Source organism: Ovis canadensis, chromosome 22, assembly GCF_042477335.2.
Source record: "Ovis canadensis isolate MfBH-ARS-UI-01 breed Bighorn chromosome 22, ARS-UI_OviCan_v2, whole genome shotgun sequence".
NCBI lineage: Eukaryota > Metazoa > Chordata > Mammalia > Artiodactyla > Bovidae > Ovis > Ovis canadensis.
In genome coordinates, this window is record NC_091266.1 from 28262541 (window position 1) to 28281000 (window position 18460).

The 18460-nt window shown below is 42.0% G+C and overlaps 1 protein-coding gene across 16 annotated transcripts in view; it reads left to right on the top strand.

Annotated features, from left to right (window-relative positions):
• The window catches only part of PCGF5 (polycomb group ring finger 5), a 115405-nt gene that overhangs the window by 72172 nt on the left and 24773 nt on the right, over positions 1-18460 (top strand). For all 16 annotated transcript variants that reach the window (XR_011252137.1, XR_011252140.1, XR_011252141.1 and 13 more), the window contains exons 3-6: positions 6944-7040; positions 14326-14381; positions 14493-14552; positions 17329-17477. Coding sequence is in view for 10 of the 16 variants with exons in the window: in XM_069567496.1 (XP_069423597.1) it covers positions 6944-7040; positions 14326-14381; positions 14493-14552; positions 17329-17477 (362 nt within the window). In the remaining 6 variants the exon portion in view is untranslated. The remainder of the gene's footprint in view (positions 1-6943; positions 7041-14325; positions 14382-14492; positions 14553-17328; positions 17478-18460) is intronic.

Sequence of the window (18460 nt, forward strand, 5' to 3'; positions counted from 1 at the left end):
CCCACAAAGCGAGAGACCTGGGTTCGATCCCTGGGTTGGGAAGATCCCCTGGAGAAAGGAAAGGCTACCCACTCCAGTATTCTGGCCTGGAGAATTCCATGGACTGTCTAGCCCATGGGGTCGCAGAGAGTCAGACACTACTGAGCCGCTGTCATCAAAGCTAGGAAGCTAGTTTTCTGTGAGAGATGTGGGTGGGGCATACATGTGAGACAGCAACAGCTAGTGGGCCTTGTACCTGTTGTGACGAACCTGCCCCCCCCAAGAATTTGACAATTAAAATGTGGAAGAGCCTTTTAATAGTTGAACTATTGGAGTCAACTTAGAAATCGTGCTTCTGAGCAAGTATATGGAAAGCGATCAGGAAGAGACACAACAAGGTTTCTCCTGCACCCAGGAGGCTGTGCTGGAGTTGTGTTAAACGTATTAAGGAAGGAGTATCAAAGTGTTGATCAGTCTTGTATCCTCAGCCCCAGAAAAAGAAGTGTCATATGTGCAAAGATAGGCAGTTCCCATGTAGGTGACGCGGTGTGTCATCAATTTGATACTTGAGTTGCGAGACTATCTCTAGGGTAAATATGGCTGCAGACGGTTAATACCAGTACATGATCGACATTTCAAGTTCCATTAGCAAGATCATCTGTTACTTAAGATAGATGTGTCAAACTAATCATGGTCTGATGCCGTTCAATATTCGATTGCTGATACCTTTTTGTTAGGATTTTTATGCTCATCGGGCAAGCTGATTTATAGTGATAGCTCACATTTAGTAAATAGAAGTTACCAGTTACTCATTTACACATTTTATGTATATTAGCTCATTTAATCCTCATAAGAGCCACGTGAGATAGATATCCTTGTTATCCCCCTGTACAGAGACACACAGAGTAATTTGCCTAATGGCAGAACTGGGATTCAGATTGAGCTGTCTGCCTCAAGACTGTCTTTTACCTGCTAGAACCACGTGCTGTACTATCTGGGCTTCTCATGTAAACCTGCCCTCCAGGGGAACAACACAGTAATCCCATATTCTTGTGGTTATGTTTTGTCTTCTGTCAAAATGATTTCCTGATGGTGAATAACACAGTGCCTTCTGGTTATGACTTGGCAGACGGCCAGCTCCTGGACTGGGCAGCCTCACTGAGACATTCACCAGTAAGTATTTGGTGGCCAGGATTTCCCAGTTGTCTTCTGGCTGCCTCAGTAAGAGAGCTTTGCAGAGTTGGAGTCCTGGTGCCAATCCCAGAGATTTTGATTTAATTGCTCTGGGATGAGGCCTATGAATCTGTTCTTTAAAAAAAAAAAAAAAATTCACTGGTGATTGTGGTGCCCATCAAAATTTGAAAACTACTGCTTCAGATGACACATGACTCTTTGTCAATTTGTTTAACAACCTAGTTTAAATCTAAGGCACGGCAAAAGGAACAATTTCACTTAGTAAGCTTTGGCAGAAGTTTAATGATGGTTCTGATGAGCTAAATATAAAGATCAGTTAAAAATATGAAATCTTGATGCCTGGGACCAAATGGTATTGGCTTTAAGATGTGTAGCGGAGTGGTTTGGATTTTAGGCCTTGAGCTGGACATCCAGGCTGGGGATAGATGCCCTGTCTGTTGCACAGCTGGGCACATGTGGGCAGCCTGCTCAGGCTCTCCGGTACTGCATTCCTCCTTTGCCGGAGGGGGATGGTAGCTCCATACTGTAATCCATACAAAGTCCCGAGCTCAGAACCTTCTGTTTGGTTAGTGTTCAGTAAACGCTAGCACTTGTTGCCATTTAAGTGTTTTTCCAACTGGGGATATCTTTGGTGAGCCTAATTCCCTTTCTGACCAGGTGTTTCTGCTTGCTCCAGCATGTCTCTTTAGAGTGGCTGCTGAGGGTGAAGACTTTATTTGGTCTCCACACACAGCCTTAACAGCAGACTGGGACCTTTATAAACATTATTCTTGAACCACCTGAGTTAACCAGTATAGCAGTTGAGCAATTAGCTTAGTATTAAATGTTAAAGATATTTCAAAAATGTTTTTCAGCTAGTATAAACTAGGAATCAAAGGTCAGTTTTATAGTGATTTTTTTAAAGCATCTGAGCGAAAACAAATTCTCATTTTACTTTTTTCAGTTTCACTGAACTTCTGGCCTGGATTTTCTCAGGTTCTAATTTGTGTAAGGTTGTGCTTTATTAACAGCTTTTAAAAGAGTATGGAAGATGTATTTCTAGAGTTTCTTGGGATTTTCTTTTAAGGACTATATAAGATACTGAAGGAGTTTGAATTCTCCTTTTGGACATATTTAAGACTCCCAAATTAAGGGATCAGGCTTTCTTTTTCTGTATTCTTTAGACCTGTAGATATAAAATTAGAAGAAAATGTAGCATATAGGCATGCATTGAGTAAGAAAATGGGCTCTTGATTCAAGTCCTGGCTTTCACCACTTACGGACTCCATGATTTTTGGCAAATTTCTGAAGTTCTCTATTCAATTTCTTCATCTGTAAGAGGCCTGATAGTATTACCTAATTAATAGGGTTGTAATGAATATTAAATTATGTCAACTATATGTTGAGGCACTTGAGAGTATAGCTTGTTATTGTTCAATCCCTAAGTCGTGTCTATCTCTTTGCTACCCCAGAGACTGTGTAGCGGGCGAGGCTCCTCTGTCCTGCTTTGTCTCCTGGAGTTTGCTCAAATTCATGTCCATTGAGTCAGTGATGCTATCTGACCATCTCATCCTCTGCCACTCCCTTCTCCTTTCACCTTCAATCTTTCCCAGCCTTAGAGCCTTTTCCAGTGACTCAGCTCTTCGCATCAGGTGGCCAAAGTGTTGGAGCTTCAGCAACAGTCCTTCCAAGGAATATTCAGGGCTGATTTCCTTTAGGATTGACTGGTTTTCTTCTTGCAGTCCAGGGGATTCTCAAGTCTTCTCCAGCACAATTCAAAAGCATAAGAAGGTGCCTGTTGCATAAACCTTTTAAGCATTGATGATTTTGATGAAAATGATGACATCCACCCAAAACATCTGAACAAAAAAGAAAACTAGAATAAAAATATTTTAGCATCTTACATTTTTCTCGTAAACTGTTTGGGAAAAATTTTTAATTAAAAATAATTATGGGCCTTAGCCTATGAAAAAATATTTAATTCTTTTAATGTAATACTTTATGTAGTAAGGTTAATTCCTACATCCTATGGGATGGCTTAATTTCATAGCACAAGCTGGAATCAAGATTGCCGGGAGAAATATCAATAACCTCAGATATGCAGATGATACCACCCTTACGGCAGAAAGTGAAGAGGAATTAAAAAGCCTCTTGATGAAAGTGAAAGAGGAGAGTGAGAAAGTTGGCTTAAAGCTCAACATTCAGAAAACTAAGATCATGGCATCTGGTCCCATCACTTCTTGGGAAATAGATGGGGAAACAGTATCAGACTTTGTTTTGGGGGGCTCCAAAATGACTGAAGATGGTGATTACAGCCATGAAATTAAAAGATGCTTACTCCTTGGAAGGAAAGTTATGACCAACCTAGACAGCATATTAAAAAGCAGAGATGTTATTTTGCCAACAAAGGTCCATCTAGTCAAGGCTATGGTTTATCCAATGGTCATGTATGGATCTGAGAGTTGGACTGTGAAGAAAGCTGAGTTCCGAAGAATTGATGCTTTTGAACTGTGGTGTTGAAGAGGACTCTTAAGAGTCCCTTTGACTGCAAGGAGATCCAACCAGTCCATCCTAAAGGAGATCAGTCCTGGGTGTTCTTTGGAAGGACTGATGCTAAAACTGAAACTCCAGTACTTTGGCCACCTCATGCGAAGGGTTGACTCATTGGAAAAAGACTCTGATGCTGGGAGGGATTGGGGGCAGGAGGAGAAGGGGACGACAGAGGATGAGATGGCTGGATGGCATCACCAACTCGATAGACATGAGTTTGGGTGAACTCCGGGAGTTGGTGATGGACAGGGAGGCCTGGCGTGCTGCCATTCATGAGGTCACAAAGAGTCAGACGCAACTGAACTGCACTGATGGGATGGCTTATCTGTCATGTTTAGTTGGTAGTCGGATTTAGCAGAGAAGCTGAAGATGTTTTTGGAGTTGTATTTCTACATTACATTCTTTTCCTTTGTTAAAAAAAAATGTTTTTAATCTGACAAAATTTGTGATCCTGTATCAGAAAACCTGGATTCAAGTCTCTGAGCTGCCATTCATCAGGGAAGGCAGGTCACCTGGCTGTGAGAACCTCTTCTCCTTTATCTGCAAAAGTAGAATAAGATACTGTATCTCACACATTTGTGTGAGAAATAAAGTTGCCTCCTAATGGGGCTTTCTACTCCCTCTGTTCTGCACAGTAGAAATAAAATGTGAGCTACCGATGTAATTTTAAGTTTTCTAGTAGCCACATTAAATAAAGAAATGAAATTAGTTTTAATATATTTTATTTAATCTGGTATGTCTAAAATATTATCACTCCGACATGTTAATATGAAAATTATTAATAGGATTATTCTTTTCATTGTCAGTCTTTGAGATCTGGTGTGTAATTTATACTTAGAGCACATCTCGACTTGAACTAGCAACATTTCAAGTGCTCAGGAGCCACATTCTGTTAGTGGCTATCAGTCCAGATCTGGAATACAGATTACTGGTCCCATCCCTGAGCACCTTGAGGCTGCCTTGGCCTCAAGCAGCCTTATTCTTGAAACTGTGTGCACCTCTGGACAAATGAGCCTGACATTTCTTTCTGCATCAACCTGGATTAGTATCTTTGTCCCTGGGAAGACAGGCTGCTGCCCTTAGCCTTCTAGCTGACCCACACGAGCACTTGCTCTGGGCATGTCACGTGCCTCTCTGTTGGCCAAGGGCGAGAGACAACCAGGAATTCCTGAGAATGATAAACCTTTTGAACCATAACCATCAGAGTTCCAGGGCGGGAGCTGAAGTTCAGGACAGGATCAGGCTTCCCAATACCCATCATTCTTGCCTCTTATCTGTCCTATTTGCCTTCTTTCCCACATTTTAGAGATTTATCTGGTGTCCCTGGGAAAACAGCAAATACCAGCAGTCTGCTAAAGAATTCAGCTTTTCCTGCCTCTGCTCAGTATTGATTAGCAAGGTAGCCCTTCCTTCCCAAACATTAACTTTTTAAAAAGACATTCAGAATGTTTTGGAGGCCAGGAAGTTTGGAGAAAAGAAATACATCTAAGCTTTTTTTTTTTTTTAGGGTTTTGTACTGCTGTTTTTCACCCAAATTTGGGGAGAAATGTAGTAGAGGAGTGTTACCCCAATAGCTGTATGTAACGGTAAAAAGATGTAGAGAATAGGGCGCCCAGGTGTACTCATCCAGCAAAAAAATCTGCTCAGATGTCATTTTCTCAGGAAGAAGTCCTACCCTGATCACTCTTACCTAAAATAGCCCCCAGCCTGCAGCACTCTCTCTGGCTACAGTTTTTTGTCTGTTTTGTAGATATCACTTATTACTAACTAAAATTCTTTGACTTCCCAAATAGAATATAAGGTCCATAAGAGTATGGACTTTGTTTATCCCTGCGTCCCCCAGCTCCTAGCATCGTGCTTGGCTGTTGCAAGTGGAAAGTGAGAGTGTTAGTCTCTCAGTGCTGTCCAACTCTTTGCGACCCCATGGACTGTAGCCCACCAGGCTTCTCCATCCATGGCGTTTTCTGGCAAGAATACTGCACTGGGTTGCCATTTCCTTCTCCAGGGGATCTTCCCGACTCAGGGATCGAACCCAGGTCTCCTGCATTACAGGCAGATTCTACCTTCTCAGCCACCAGGGAAGCTGGCTATTGAATCAATGAATAAATAAGTGAAAGGAAATACTGTATGTACTGATAATTTTAAAATTAGTTTCCTAGGAGAAGTCTACCCTGACCATTGTTTCTCTGACCAGTGTCTGTGATAAGTTTGAATTTTCAGACCTAATCTCAGTGGTAGGAATCCTGGTGTTTATTCTAGGTCAATCGTATAGATAAATTTTCACTGCTTTTAGATAGTCCAGGGCTTGCAGAGGGGAGAAAAATAGTGTGTAATGAAGTCGTAAAAGGGGGAGCTGATCTGTACAGGTGAAAATTTCAGATTACATAGGGTAATAAAATGGAAGAGGGGGCATTGGGATAGGGAATTGGGCTGAAAATTTTTTACAGTTCAGGTGCTGTTTATGTCTGAGGTTTTTGGGCAAGAAAGTTGGTAAATAAGCTTAGGGAAAAGGTGGGAGAGAGTCATAACCAGAAAGATTAGTATTGTTTGGAGGAGGGGTTGGCTATATAGACTCGTGCCCCAAAAGCCACAAATGGTACGTCTGTTGTCTTTATTTATAATAAGCTTTATTTAACATCTTAATTAATTAATCCTCGGTGGTTCTTTTGGCTTACCTCTTGTGCATTTGCACCAGCTGGATGTCACTGGCTATACTTCATGGCCCTTGGGATTATGGTCCTGTGAGCACGGACGTATCATACTCTGCACGGGCCAGAAGTTCTATTGAAACTCCTGGTTTGTCCCAGGAGCACCCTGCCCATAAAAACTAATCCAGGCATGTTGAGAACTCTCAAATATTATTAAGTACTATTTATATTGCATTCAAGTAAACTTTTAGCAAAAGAAATAAATTCAGATTTACCAGCCTTTACTGTTCCTTGTTCTACTTCTTTAAATGAGAAAATCTATTGTTGTATGTAAATGCATCAACTTTTTTACATACTATGAATAAATTGTTTGGTTTGTGAATATATTTAAGAATAACAATAATCAAAATAGTTAATTTTTATATTGTGGCAGTAGGCTTTATTTCAGGTGTTTTTTAAAATAGTGTTATCATTTTAAGGTTTTATAAAGTTTGATTAATAGCATTTTATGTGTAGTAGATGATTTATAGGGACTGTCTAGTTATACTAAGTTCAAGTGATGTATTTTAATCTAACATCTTGTTTCTTCTCAGTCTGCAAGACTTGTATTGTCCAGCACTTTGAAGATAGCAATGATTGTCCAAGGTGTGGCAACCAGGTTCATGAGACAAACCCATTAGAAATGTTGAGGTATGTCAATATATTTTTAGTTCCTCTAACTTAAATCATTATATAAGCTCTTAATAATTCTTATTATGCATCATAATACTTGCTGGTGCCTTGACTCAGTTAATGTAGGCTTTGATTTTTGTTTTAAAGCATTTTATTTCAATTTATTTTATTAAGAAGAAATGAAAAATAAGGCTGTACATATTAAATATCTAAGAAATATATTTCCAAATTAAAAGTGAAAGGAAATTACAACGTTATCTCAGGATCTCAGGGTGACTTTAGTTGCAGTTATTTTTAGTATTTTATTATTCTACACAGTACTCTATATTTGTTGAGCTACATGGTAGTGGAAAGAGGGCAGAACTAATAGGGATGCTAGTCGTGGGACTCTTAATTTTTAAAAATCTATCATATATTCTACAAGTGTGCTGCTGCTAAGTCGCTTCAGTCATGTCTGACTCTGTGCAACCCCATAGACGGCAGCCCACCAGGCTCCCCCGTCCCTGGGATTCTCCAGGCAAGAACACTGGAGTGGGTTGTCATTTCCGTCTCCAATGCATGAAAGTGAAAAGTGAAGGTGAAGTCGTTCAGTCGTGTCTGACTCTCAACGACCCCATGGACTGCAGCCGACCAGGCTCCTCCGCCCATGGGATTTTTGAGGCAAGAGTACTGGAGTGGGGTGCCATTGCCTTCTCCGATTCTACAAGTGTACATTTATGTAAAACCAAAAAGAATTTTTAAAATGAGTACCCTTTTCTTAATGGTATAATCATTATACCAAATAAATAGTAATAATATAAAGAAGTATGGTCATATATTTTTAAAGTTAGAAGTGCTCTATAAGGTCCTAATCCAAACCAAACCCTTTTTCAAGATTGTAAATGGAAGTTTGTAGGAGTGGCACTACATTGCCTGAGGTCCAGCAAACTCAAATGCCACTTCCCGCCACAAACCACTGAACCCATGTTTCTCCCCACGGTTCCTACCATAGTAAAAAGCCCTCGTGAACGCTCATCTCTGTGTAGTGTTTGCCATCGTTCTGTAAATCTGGATTTTCAGGTCTTATATCTTTGACTTTTTTTCTATTTTAGTGTCTATAGTTGGAGTAATTTGTCTATAAGTAAATGTCTGCTCCATTGGCTTTCAAAGTTTGGTCCCCACACCGTTACTATCTTAATAGAAATGACGGTTTTGGGGCCCCACCTCAGACCCTCTGAATCAGCAACTCTGAGAAGTGCTGCAAGTGAGGGACATGGCGGGAGGAAGGGAGGCGGTGAAGGGCGGACAGATGCTAGTTCTAAATACAGTGGTGGGGATAGGCCTCAGTGAGAAGGTGGGGTCGGAGCCCAGGATCGCTGTCTCTGAGGGAACAGCCGCGCGCAGATCTGGGGGAAGTGGGCCTGTTCCAGGTCAGGGGGGCACCTGCGGCTCGTCTGAGGAGCCGCATGGCAGGGGCCAGGAGCTCGGAGATGGGGCCTGTCTCTGACCTAAGCAGCTAGAGGGTGAGATAAGGAAGGCTAAGTAAGGAGAGAGCAGGTTTGGGGTTGGCAGATCTGGGATTTAGGCTCCCTGGTGGCTCAGTTGGTAAAGAATCCCCTTGCAGTGGGGGAGACCTGGGTTCAATCCCTGGGTTGGGAAGATCCCCTAGAGAAGGGAAAGGCTACCCATTCCAGCATTCTGGCCTGGAGAATTCCATGGACTGTTATAGGACTGAGCAACTTTCACTTCACAGATGGGGAGTTTGGATTTGGACATGTTGAGTCTGTTAATCATTTCAGAGAAGAGGGAAGTTGGCTGGTGAATATACAATTCTTGACTTGAGAGAGGTCTCGCTGGGGTTAAAAATCTGGTGGTCTTCAGCGTGCAGACAGTATTTAAAACCGTGGGACAAGACAGGAGTACGTAAGGGCGTGAGTGCAGAGAGAAGTATGGAGGACCGAGGCTGGGTCCCTGGAACATTCTGAAGTTGACAGATCAGGAAGAGGGGGCATAACCAGCAAAGGATACTGAAAAGGCACAGTCAGTATAGGAGAGGGAAGCTTCCAGAGTGTGTGGCCCAGAAGCCAAGCAAAGATGCGGGCGTGCTGGACTGTGATGTTGTAAGGTGAAGACCGAGAGTTGGCAGTTGGATTTAACAACTGGAGGTCAGCAGCCTTGACAGAAGCACTTTCAGTGAAACCATGAGGCGAAACCTAACTGGACTGTTTCAGGAGAGAAGGGGAGGCACAAGAGTTAGAAACAGCGAGCATCAACAGCTTTCTTTCAGGTTTTGCCACTAATGGGGGCAAAGATATGGGGTGGTCACTGCTCAAAGAAGTACAGTCAAGAAGGCTTTTATTTTGTAATGTGGGAGCAATACTGACATGTTTGAAAGGAATAATCCAAGAAAGCAAAGAGATAATAATAGGAGAGTGGGGGAGAGGGGACATTGCTGAAGCAGTGTTCTTGGGAGGGCCGAGGGTGTGGAGTGTAGCAGCTGAAGAGACTGGCTTCATGTGGAAGCATCGGCAGACCCTCTGCAGCAGCAGGTCGGGGGGCAGCATCAGCTGAAGAGACTGGCTTCATGTGGAAGCATCGGCAGACCCTCTGCAGCAGCAGGTCGGGGGGCAGCGTCAGCTGAAGAGACTGGCTTCATGTGGAAGCATCGGCAGACCCTCTGCAGCAGCAGGTGGGGGGGCAGCGTCAGCTGAAGAGACTGGCTTCATGTGGAAGCATCGGCAGACCCTCTGCAGCAGCAGGTGGGGGGCAGCGTCAGCTGAAGAGACTGGCTTCATGTGGAAGCATCAGCAGACCCTCTGCAGCAGCAGGTGGGGGGCAGCGTCAGCTGAAGAGACTGGCTTCATGTGGAAGCATCGGCAGACCCTCTGCAGCAGCAGGTGGGGGGCAGCGTCAGCTGAAGAGACTGGCTTCATGTGGAAGCATCGGCAGACCCTCTGCAGCAGCAGGTGGGGGGCAGCGTGCACGTGCGTGCAGTTGCCACAGGGCGATGCGGTGCTCAGATTCTGTAGACGTTCGTGTCTCACTGAGCAGAAAATGTTGGAGAGGGAAAAATGTGTTGTGCAGGAAAGTAAGAGACTATGTGAACTGGGGAAGTGTACTGTGAGTCCTGGAAATCTTAAAGGCACATCTGGGTTGTAGTTATGAATTTGAAGGGGTGTGGTTGTGGTTTTTTTCCCAGCCCAATGGCTACCAGCACAAGTTAACAGAGAGTTGGGTTTAACTAGCGTTGTAGTTGTACCAAATAATTTGAGCAGGTGAGGTGGGGACAAGGGAATCAAAGGAACATGGAAGGTGTGGCTTTAATGATGACTTGACTGAGAAGTAAATTCTAAACCGGATGAGCAGGGCAGAGAGCACATGAAATTGGTGAGGAATGATGCATATTACAGGGACAGAAATGAAACTGGTTGATTCCTGATCTGTTTGTACATGAGTGAGTGAGTGAGTGAGTGAAAGTCACTCAGTCCTTTCTGACTCTTTGAGACTCCATGGACTATACAGCCCGTGGAGCTCTCCAGGCCAGAATACTGGAGTGGGTAGCCATTCCTTTCTCCAGAGAATCTTTCCAACCCAGGCATCGAACCCAGGTCCTCCCGCATTACAGGCTGATTCTTTACCAGCTGAGCCACAGGGGAAGTCCAGGAATACTGAAGTGGGTAAGATTCAACCAGTCCATCCTAAAGGAAATCAGTCCTGAATGTTCATTGGAAGGACTGATGTTGAAGTTGAAACTCCAATACTTTGGCCACCTGCTGTGAAGAGCTGGCTCATTTGAAAAGACCCTGATGCTGGGAAAGATTAAAGGCAGGAGGAGAAGGAGATGACAGAGGATGAGACGGTTGGATGGCAGCACAGACTCAGTGGACATGAGTTTGCGTAAATTCCAGTGATGGAAGAGGACAGGGAGGCCTGGCGTGCTGCAGTCCATGGGGTTGCAAAGAGTGATTGAACTGAGCCTATCCCTTCTCCAGAGTATCTTCCCGAACCAGGAATCGAACCAGGGGCTCCTGCATTGCAGGCAGATTCTTTACCAGCTGAGCTATCAGGGAAGCCCTTGTTTGTACATAGTAAGAAGAGATTATGTTAGAGAATTGGCGAATGGGAATGTAGAAATTGAAGAAAAGTAAATAGTTACTATACTCCAGGGAAAGAAAAAAGCTGAACGAGGGGATGTCTTTAATCAGAGTACACTGTGAATATGTATATAGTCATAATCGTGTAAACGTTCACTGTTAAACACAAAAATGGCAGTAAGACTATCAGGAAGAGGAGAGTTAGGAGAGAGTGCACGTTGGGAGGACAGGGGCATGGCGGGATGATGTCAAGAGAGCTAAAGCCTTATCTCCCACAGAAGGAGGTGAGAGAAATCTACACAGCAAAATAGGAATGGCTTTGTTTTTTCTCTATCTATCTATAATATATATAGAAATATGAAAGTAAATACTAATAGAAACAGCTTGGATTTGAAAGTGGTTGTACCTGAGGTTGTAGGAATCAGGAATAGAAAGGGTGGGGCAAGAGAATGTGATATTTTAATATAGCATTTAAGGTTGAGGGAAGTTTGATTTGTTACTTTTGTGTTAATATATGTATTTTGTTGATAGAACAAATATTTAGAGAAATAATACTTCTTTTAAATACTGCAGCTGTTAAATAGACTGGGAAAACTGAATGAGTTAGTATGTGTCCTGAAGAATAAGGTGACATTGGTTCGGCTGGAGAGTAGCACTGGGAAAAGAGTATTTGAGCCAGGATGAAGAGCGTGAGGCAGAAAAACAGGTTGGAAAAGGCCAGGCATCCCTAGGGATGACTGACCAGGCCAGCTGGCTAGAGAAGAGTGACCAGACAGCAGCACCACCTGTAATTTGTAGGTTGGACTCAAGTTATAAGAACACTTTAAGCCGGGTGTTGGGAAGAAATTAGTTCTTGCACAGGCAAGTAATGATCAGATTAGTGCCTAAGGAAAATTCGTTATGAACATGTCAAGGATAAAGAGAATGTCTCTGGGCTGTCCTCTAAGTAGGGTGCTAACTGAGGGAACAGAAGGATGGGAAGTGTGAAAAGACTGGGTGGGAGAAATACCGAGAAGGGGGCTGGATGAGTAAACATGTGAAGCAAGAGAGACAGCTAGGTGAAGATAATGCTTGCATTTTGAGCCTATTTGGGAGTGATACGGTATCATTTCTGCATTTAACTTTAAGAAAGTAAGGCAGGTTTTCAGAGATATTTTGTTGAAGGAGAAGACATAATCTCGACATAGATGAACAGAAAGGAGGAGCTTGAGATATTCGGCATCTGTTGGAAATATGGAACTTGAGCTTCACAGAGAGAGAGAGAGAGAGAGAGAGAGAGAGTGTGCGTGCGTGCGTGCGTGCGTGTGTGTGTGTGTGTGTGTGTGTGTGCTCTGCCCGTATGTTAGTTTTGAAGTCACAAAAGTGGATGAGATCCTCAGGAAAGGAAGTATGTAGAAGAGGTCAGAGAGCAGAGCAAAGGAGAATCCTTGGAGGTGGAAGTAGTTGGAAAAAGAAAAATATCTAGGGAACAAAGAAAGTCGATAAGAAAAAAGAAACATCGAGAAAGGAAATTTTCAAAGAGGCATCTCCAGGCAGCATTGACAAACTGTTGCAGAGCATGAGGAGAAAAATGGCTTTAAAAGTAATTAAAATTTTTTAAATTTTAACTCTAAAATTTCTTTTAAAATCTATTCAATAATGGAAGTTATTGATGATTTGGGAAAGTCTGTCAAGTAAGAGAAGCAAAAAATATACGACAGAAATAATGTTGGTTATGCTTTCAAAGTTTTCCAGTTGGAAGAAGAGGTTGAGAATCTGCTAACGGCTTGAGAAGGCAGTGGCACCCCACTCCAGTACTCTTGCCTGGAAAATCCCATGGACGGAGGAGCCTGGTGGGCTGTAGCCCTTAGGGTCGCTAAGAGTTGGACACAGCTGAGCAGCTTCACTTTCATGCACTGGAGAAGGAAATGGCAACCCACGCCAGTGTTCTTGCCTGGAGAATCCCAGGGACGGCGGAGCCTGGTGGGCTGCCGTCTGTGGGGTCGCAGAGAGTAGGACACAACTGAAGCGACTTAGCGGAGCCTGGTGGGCTGCCGTCTGTGGGGTCGCACAAAGTCAGACACAACTGAAGCGACTTAGCAGCAGCAGCAACGGCTTGAGATGATAGGTTAAGCCAGGGTTGGGAGGGGGGATTTAGATGTGAGGAAAGTGTTCGTGTGTGCTTTTAAGGAAGAGTACTGCAGTTGAGCAGAAGGAGACGAGAGGGAAGGATGCTGCAGAAGCAGGAGGGCGGGATGAGAAGTGAAGCCTCGGAAAGGAGGGGTTGCTCAGATCCAGGAGGGAAAGGAGACAGGAGCAATGGCAAGACAGTGGGCTTTTATTCTGGCCACGCTGATGTTTGGCTTGCGGGATCTTACTTCCCCAACCAGGGATTGAACGTGCACCCCTGCAGTGGAAGGGTGGAGTCCTAACCCCTGGACCACAAGGGAAGTCCCCAGTATTAGGGTTTTTATTAGGGAAAATGGTCTCACTTTCTCAGAATGGGGATTTTCTTTCTCTACCAGAGTTGTCGTAGAGATTTTGAAAGTGGCTGGATCAGCTATTGGGGTATAACAGACCACACCTAAATTCCATGCTGAAAACAACACTAAAAGCAGTTTTGATTCCTTGCGGTTCTGTGTGGTTCGCAGATCCAGGTGGGCCTGCTAGTCTTGGCTGGGCTCACTTAGGTGGCTGCAGTTAGAGGCTGGTGGGTCACTGCTCTGCTGATCCTGGCTGGGTTCTGTCCTGTTGGGTTGGGCTGCCCATGGACTGGTCTGAGATGGCCTTACCAGGGCAGCTTGGCTCTGTAGGACGTGGTGTCTCATCCTCCAGACTTGTTCGTATGGTGGCAGGGTTCCAAGAAAGTGCGCCAAAGCACATGAAATGCCTCAGGCTTGGGCTCAGAGCTCAGCGGTGTCACTTGCGCCACATTCTTTGGCCCAAGTATGTTTCAAGGCTGGCCCCTATTCTCAGGGTGGGGGAAAAGACCCCCTCGCTTAATCACAGTCCTGTTCAGAGTGGGTAGATTATAGAGAGAACGGGAGACGGGACCATTTTTATAATCTGTCTGCTACTGGGACAGGCTGGAAATAAATGTGTTCCACCTACAGAGTAGTTGGGTATGGTGCTTATGCTAAAACCATATGTTCTATATGTTGTAATATATGTGAGATGCAAATCTTAAACATTTACATACTGGATTTTAATGTATTTATTGTTAGTATATTCTCTTTTTCCCTCTTTGGAAGGTTGGATAACACACTAGAGGAAATTATATTTAAGTTGGTTCCTGGACTACGAGAACGTAAGTTACTCTTTGAATTCTTGCAGATTTTTTGTTTTGTAAAATCACCATTTTTGTTAACGATTTCGTGATTGTTTCTATTATTTTTATACTTTTTTTCTTTTAAATTAGAAGAACTTGAGCGTGAGTCTGAATTTTGGAAGAAAAATAAGCCTCAAGAAAATGGACAAGGTGACTTATTTTTTTTACTTCTATCTGTTGGAATTTCTTAGCTTTTTGTAGCTGTGGTGAACTCATCTCTCTCTCCAAGCTCAAATTTCTCCTGTATAATAATATTGTGTACCCCTTTATATTATGAACTTTTCTGTGATTCTGAACTTTTAATATAGAATCATGAGATTTTGTGTAAATGCATGTAAAATCTGGATCAGTCCAATTGAAGGTAATTGGAAATGGAGGAAACTGGGAAGAGAAAAAGGAGATAAGACAGAAAAGTGACCACTGATTATAGCAGAATTAGCTAAAGAGGTACAGGAAACTGAAGAAATAGCCATAGCCTGCAGCTGAACAGTAAGGGGGTTATGGTTGTATTTATTTTATTTTGTATATTTAATAGGAGAAGGGACTTGAATGTAGCTGAAAGCCATATAGATCAGAGGATCTTGCTATGCTCTGATAATCTGGAATGAACTTTTCATAGGTAAAGTTCCAATAATACAAATTTATATATTCTGAGATTTGAAAAATATTTCTAGGTGTTTCTGGGAACTTTCCCCCTCACGTATGTTAAGTGTTCAGATTTGCCTTTTAGGTCCCAGGAGATTCAGCAGTGAGTAATTTTTAATAATTAAGGAAACTGGCAGACATTACTGGGTAGAGAAGAAAAGGCTTTTAGTATGTATATAATTCACATAAAAGGAAAAAAAGTACAACATATATGAAATTATAAGGAAGAAGTGTCCTTTCATTTTGTCATTTAATATGAGATTTGTTTCAGGATGGCCTGAATACCACTGAAATTTTTCAAGGATTGCATGTGTTTTTGTAGGCCCATTCTTCTACAGCGCTCAGTTTTCCACCTTTGGTTTTCCCATAAGATTCATAGGATTGTCAATTACATACATATATTTGAAATGGCTTTCTCTCTTCATATAAAAAATGGGGATCAGAGGTTTTTTTTTTTTTAGTTCATCTGAACTGTGCAGGACTGGCTTCCTAAAGCAGGGAAAGTTTGAGAATAATTTTGAATGGAATAAAGTAGCAAGGGATTATTTTTAATCTATAATTAAAACACTGAAATGGGCAAAGAAGCCAAGCCTGGCAAAAAAAGACTTAATTAAAGGCTTATTTTACCCAGATGTAAACTGCAATTTATACAGTAGTGCCATAGTAGAAAATATAGGTAAAATTGACTGAATGCTCCAGTTTTTAACTATGTTTTCAAGACAGTAGGAGCCAGGGCTTGTCATCAGAAGCTGTTTGGTCAGGTTAGCCCATGACTGCGGCTCACAGAGGGACTAGTGAAGGACCACAGCCTGAGTTGTGTTTCTCTCCTTTCCCCCATATTTTTGTCTTTTAAAAATAGTTTTATCATATTTGGTCTGAAATTGGGTAGAGGATTTGGACCTTTTCTTGGAGCTGGAGCTTGGTCCATAGAAGGCAGTTCCTTTCTAGGTAATTTCCATATAAAAAGGCAGGAGAGAACACCCACCTCCCCTGTGCAGCACATCTGGGATGCTTTTCCACAGTCGGTACAGAGGAGCTAACTCATCTCTTTTTTTTAATCTAACTGGTCTGTGTTTTTTTCCTGGGCTTTTCTATACTGTAATGCTTGACTGGCTCGCTCTTTCAAGTTTCAGCTTACATTTTATCTGGAAATCGCCCCTGAATCTTCGCTTCACCACAGAATTTGGGTTTCTTACCCCCTCTGTTGTATGTGCCCACTTGGCCCGTCTTACCTCTTACATCAGAGTCTATCAGCTTCTCCGTCTGTTTTCTTTACTTGCCTGTACCACCTTCTATACCCTGACACTGTAAGAGTGAGGGTGACCTCATACTTTCAGTGTTGTTCCCTCAGGCTTCATCTAACAGAATTAAAGGCTCTCAATAAACAAACAGATCATTAAATATATGTGCATTATATGTAGCCTGCTGGCATCTCATAGGTTAAATACATCTGATTATAATGTGAAATGTTCTCAGGTTTCTTTGATGGTGTTTTAATATGTTAGTTGCATGCATGTTAACAAAGCTGATTCATTCTACTCACTATTTCACTAGCTAATTAATTCTGAACTTAAATATTTCAGTTTTACTAAATATTTAGTTTACTTAGTTTTAAACTTTGAATAAATGTAGAATTTGGAAGCATTTTTTTCTTTGATCAAAAACACTTTATTATGTTTATACAGACTTGAAATTCTAATTACATACGTTGACTGAACTGTTTAAACGATGTAGTTAAAAAAAAAATTTTATACATTTCTTTAAACAATGTATGTTCAAAATTATTAATTTATCAAATATATATTGTTGTGTTGTTTAGTGACTAAGTTGTGTCTGACTCTTTGTGACCCCCTGGACTATAGTCCGCCAGGCTCCTCTGTCCATGGAATTTACAGGCAGGATTACTGGAGTGGGTTGCCATTTTCTTCTTGAGGGTGGAAGTATTTTTATATCCTGTCAATTTCTAAGTGGTCTAATCACTAATGGCAGTCATTTTGTGACCAAATATAGTTAGTCCTAAATCTTTCATTTGGATATCCCGTTGAGTCCAGAATTTGTAAGCTATGCTAATGAATCACTTAATGGTTTTTTTTTTAAATATTTCCATTATTGAGTTGCTTGGAACATTTTAAAGGTACTAAAATTTTCGGTTCTTCTTCATCAAGAACTGTTAAGAAATGTTTTTTAAATTTGATCTTTGTTCTCATGGTTGGTGTATTGTTGCTTAACTATAAAATCAACTTTGAGTTATATCTAACTTGGGTTTGTTTAAATTATACAGATGATATGTCAAAAGCTGACAAACCTAAAGCAGATGAAGAAGGTGATGAAAACCAAGATGATAAAGACTATCACAGAAGTGACCCACAAATTGCTATTTGTCTAGATTGTTTACGAAATAATGGACAATCAGGGGACAACGTAGTAAAGGTGAGTGGACAACTTCAGTTATTTTTTTAATAATCATTTTATAGTAAATCTTCTATAACTTGTTGATAAATTTTCCTAGTGTCTCAGAATGTTTGCTTTCAAAGTTTTCATTAACATAAACAAATAGAACGTCCCTTTCTGATACTTCCTTGCCTGCAAATTGCCAAGCAGTTGCTTACTTACTTCAGGCGCCTTCCTGATGTCTAACCCTCAAAACTGAACCGTCCTGGGTCAATGCCACCACCTAGTGGCCAATATGGAGAATCACACCTCTATTTCTCCTTCCATCTCCTTTTATACCTTTGTTGGGAGTTCATATACATACACTGTTTTTCCCTTTTTAAGTGTAGTCACCAACTCAGACTCGAGTCATTTCATGACACACAGCACCTTCAACCCTTTTATTCATTCTCTTTTCATTTTCTCTTTTGTTTCTCTGTTTTTATTTGCAACTCAAAAGCTTTCCACGTCATGGCTAATACATTTTATGAATAGTGTAGTTGGTTTAGATGGATGTCATAAAGTACCTGTGAACTTCTCCTTAACTTCCTCTGTGTGATCTGTAAGCCAGTAAGTTGAATTCCTCAATGCTGATTAAGTTTTCCCAGCATCTTGCAAAAAGAAATACGTATTAGCATAGTGATTCAGTGAATATTATCGACTATCCCATGGACGGAGGAGCCTGGTGGGCTGCAGTCCATGGGGTCGCGAAGAGTCGGACACGACTGAGCGACTTCACTTTCACTTTTCACTTTCCACTTTCATGCATTGGAGACGGAAATGGTAACCCACTCCAGTGTTCTTGCCTGGAGAATCCCAGGGACCGGGGAGCCTGGTGGGCTGCCGTCTGTGGGGTCGCACAGAGTCGGACACGACCAAAGCGACTTAGCAGCAGCAGCAGCAGCAGCAGCATGGACATGAGCAAAGATGTAAATAGTAAGTTTTTTCACTCAGGGATTTTTGGTTAGGTCTTACTCATGCAA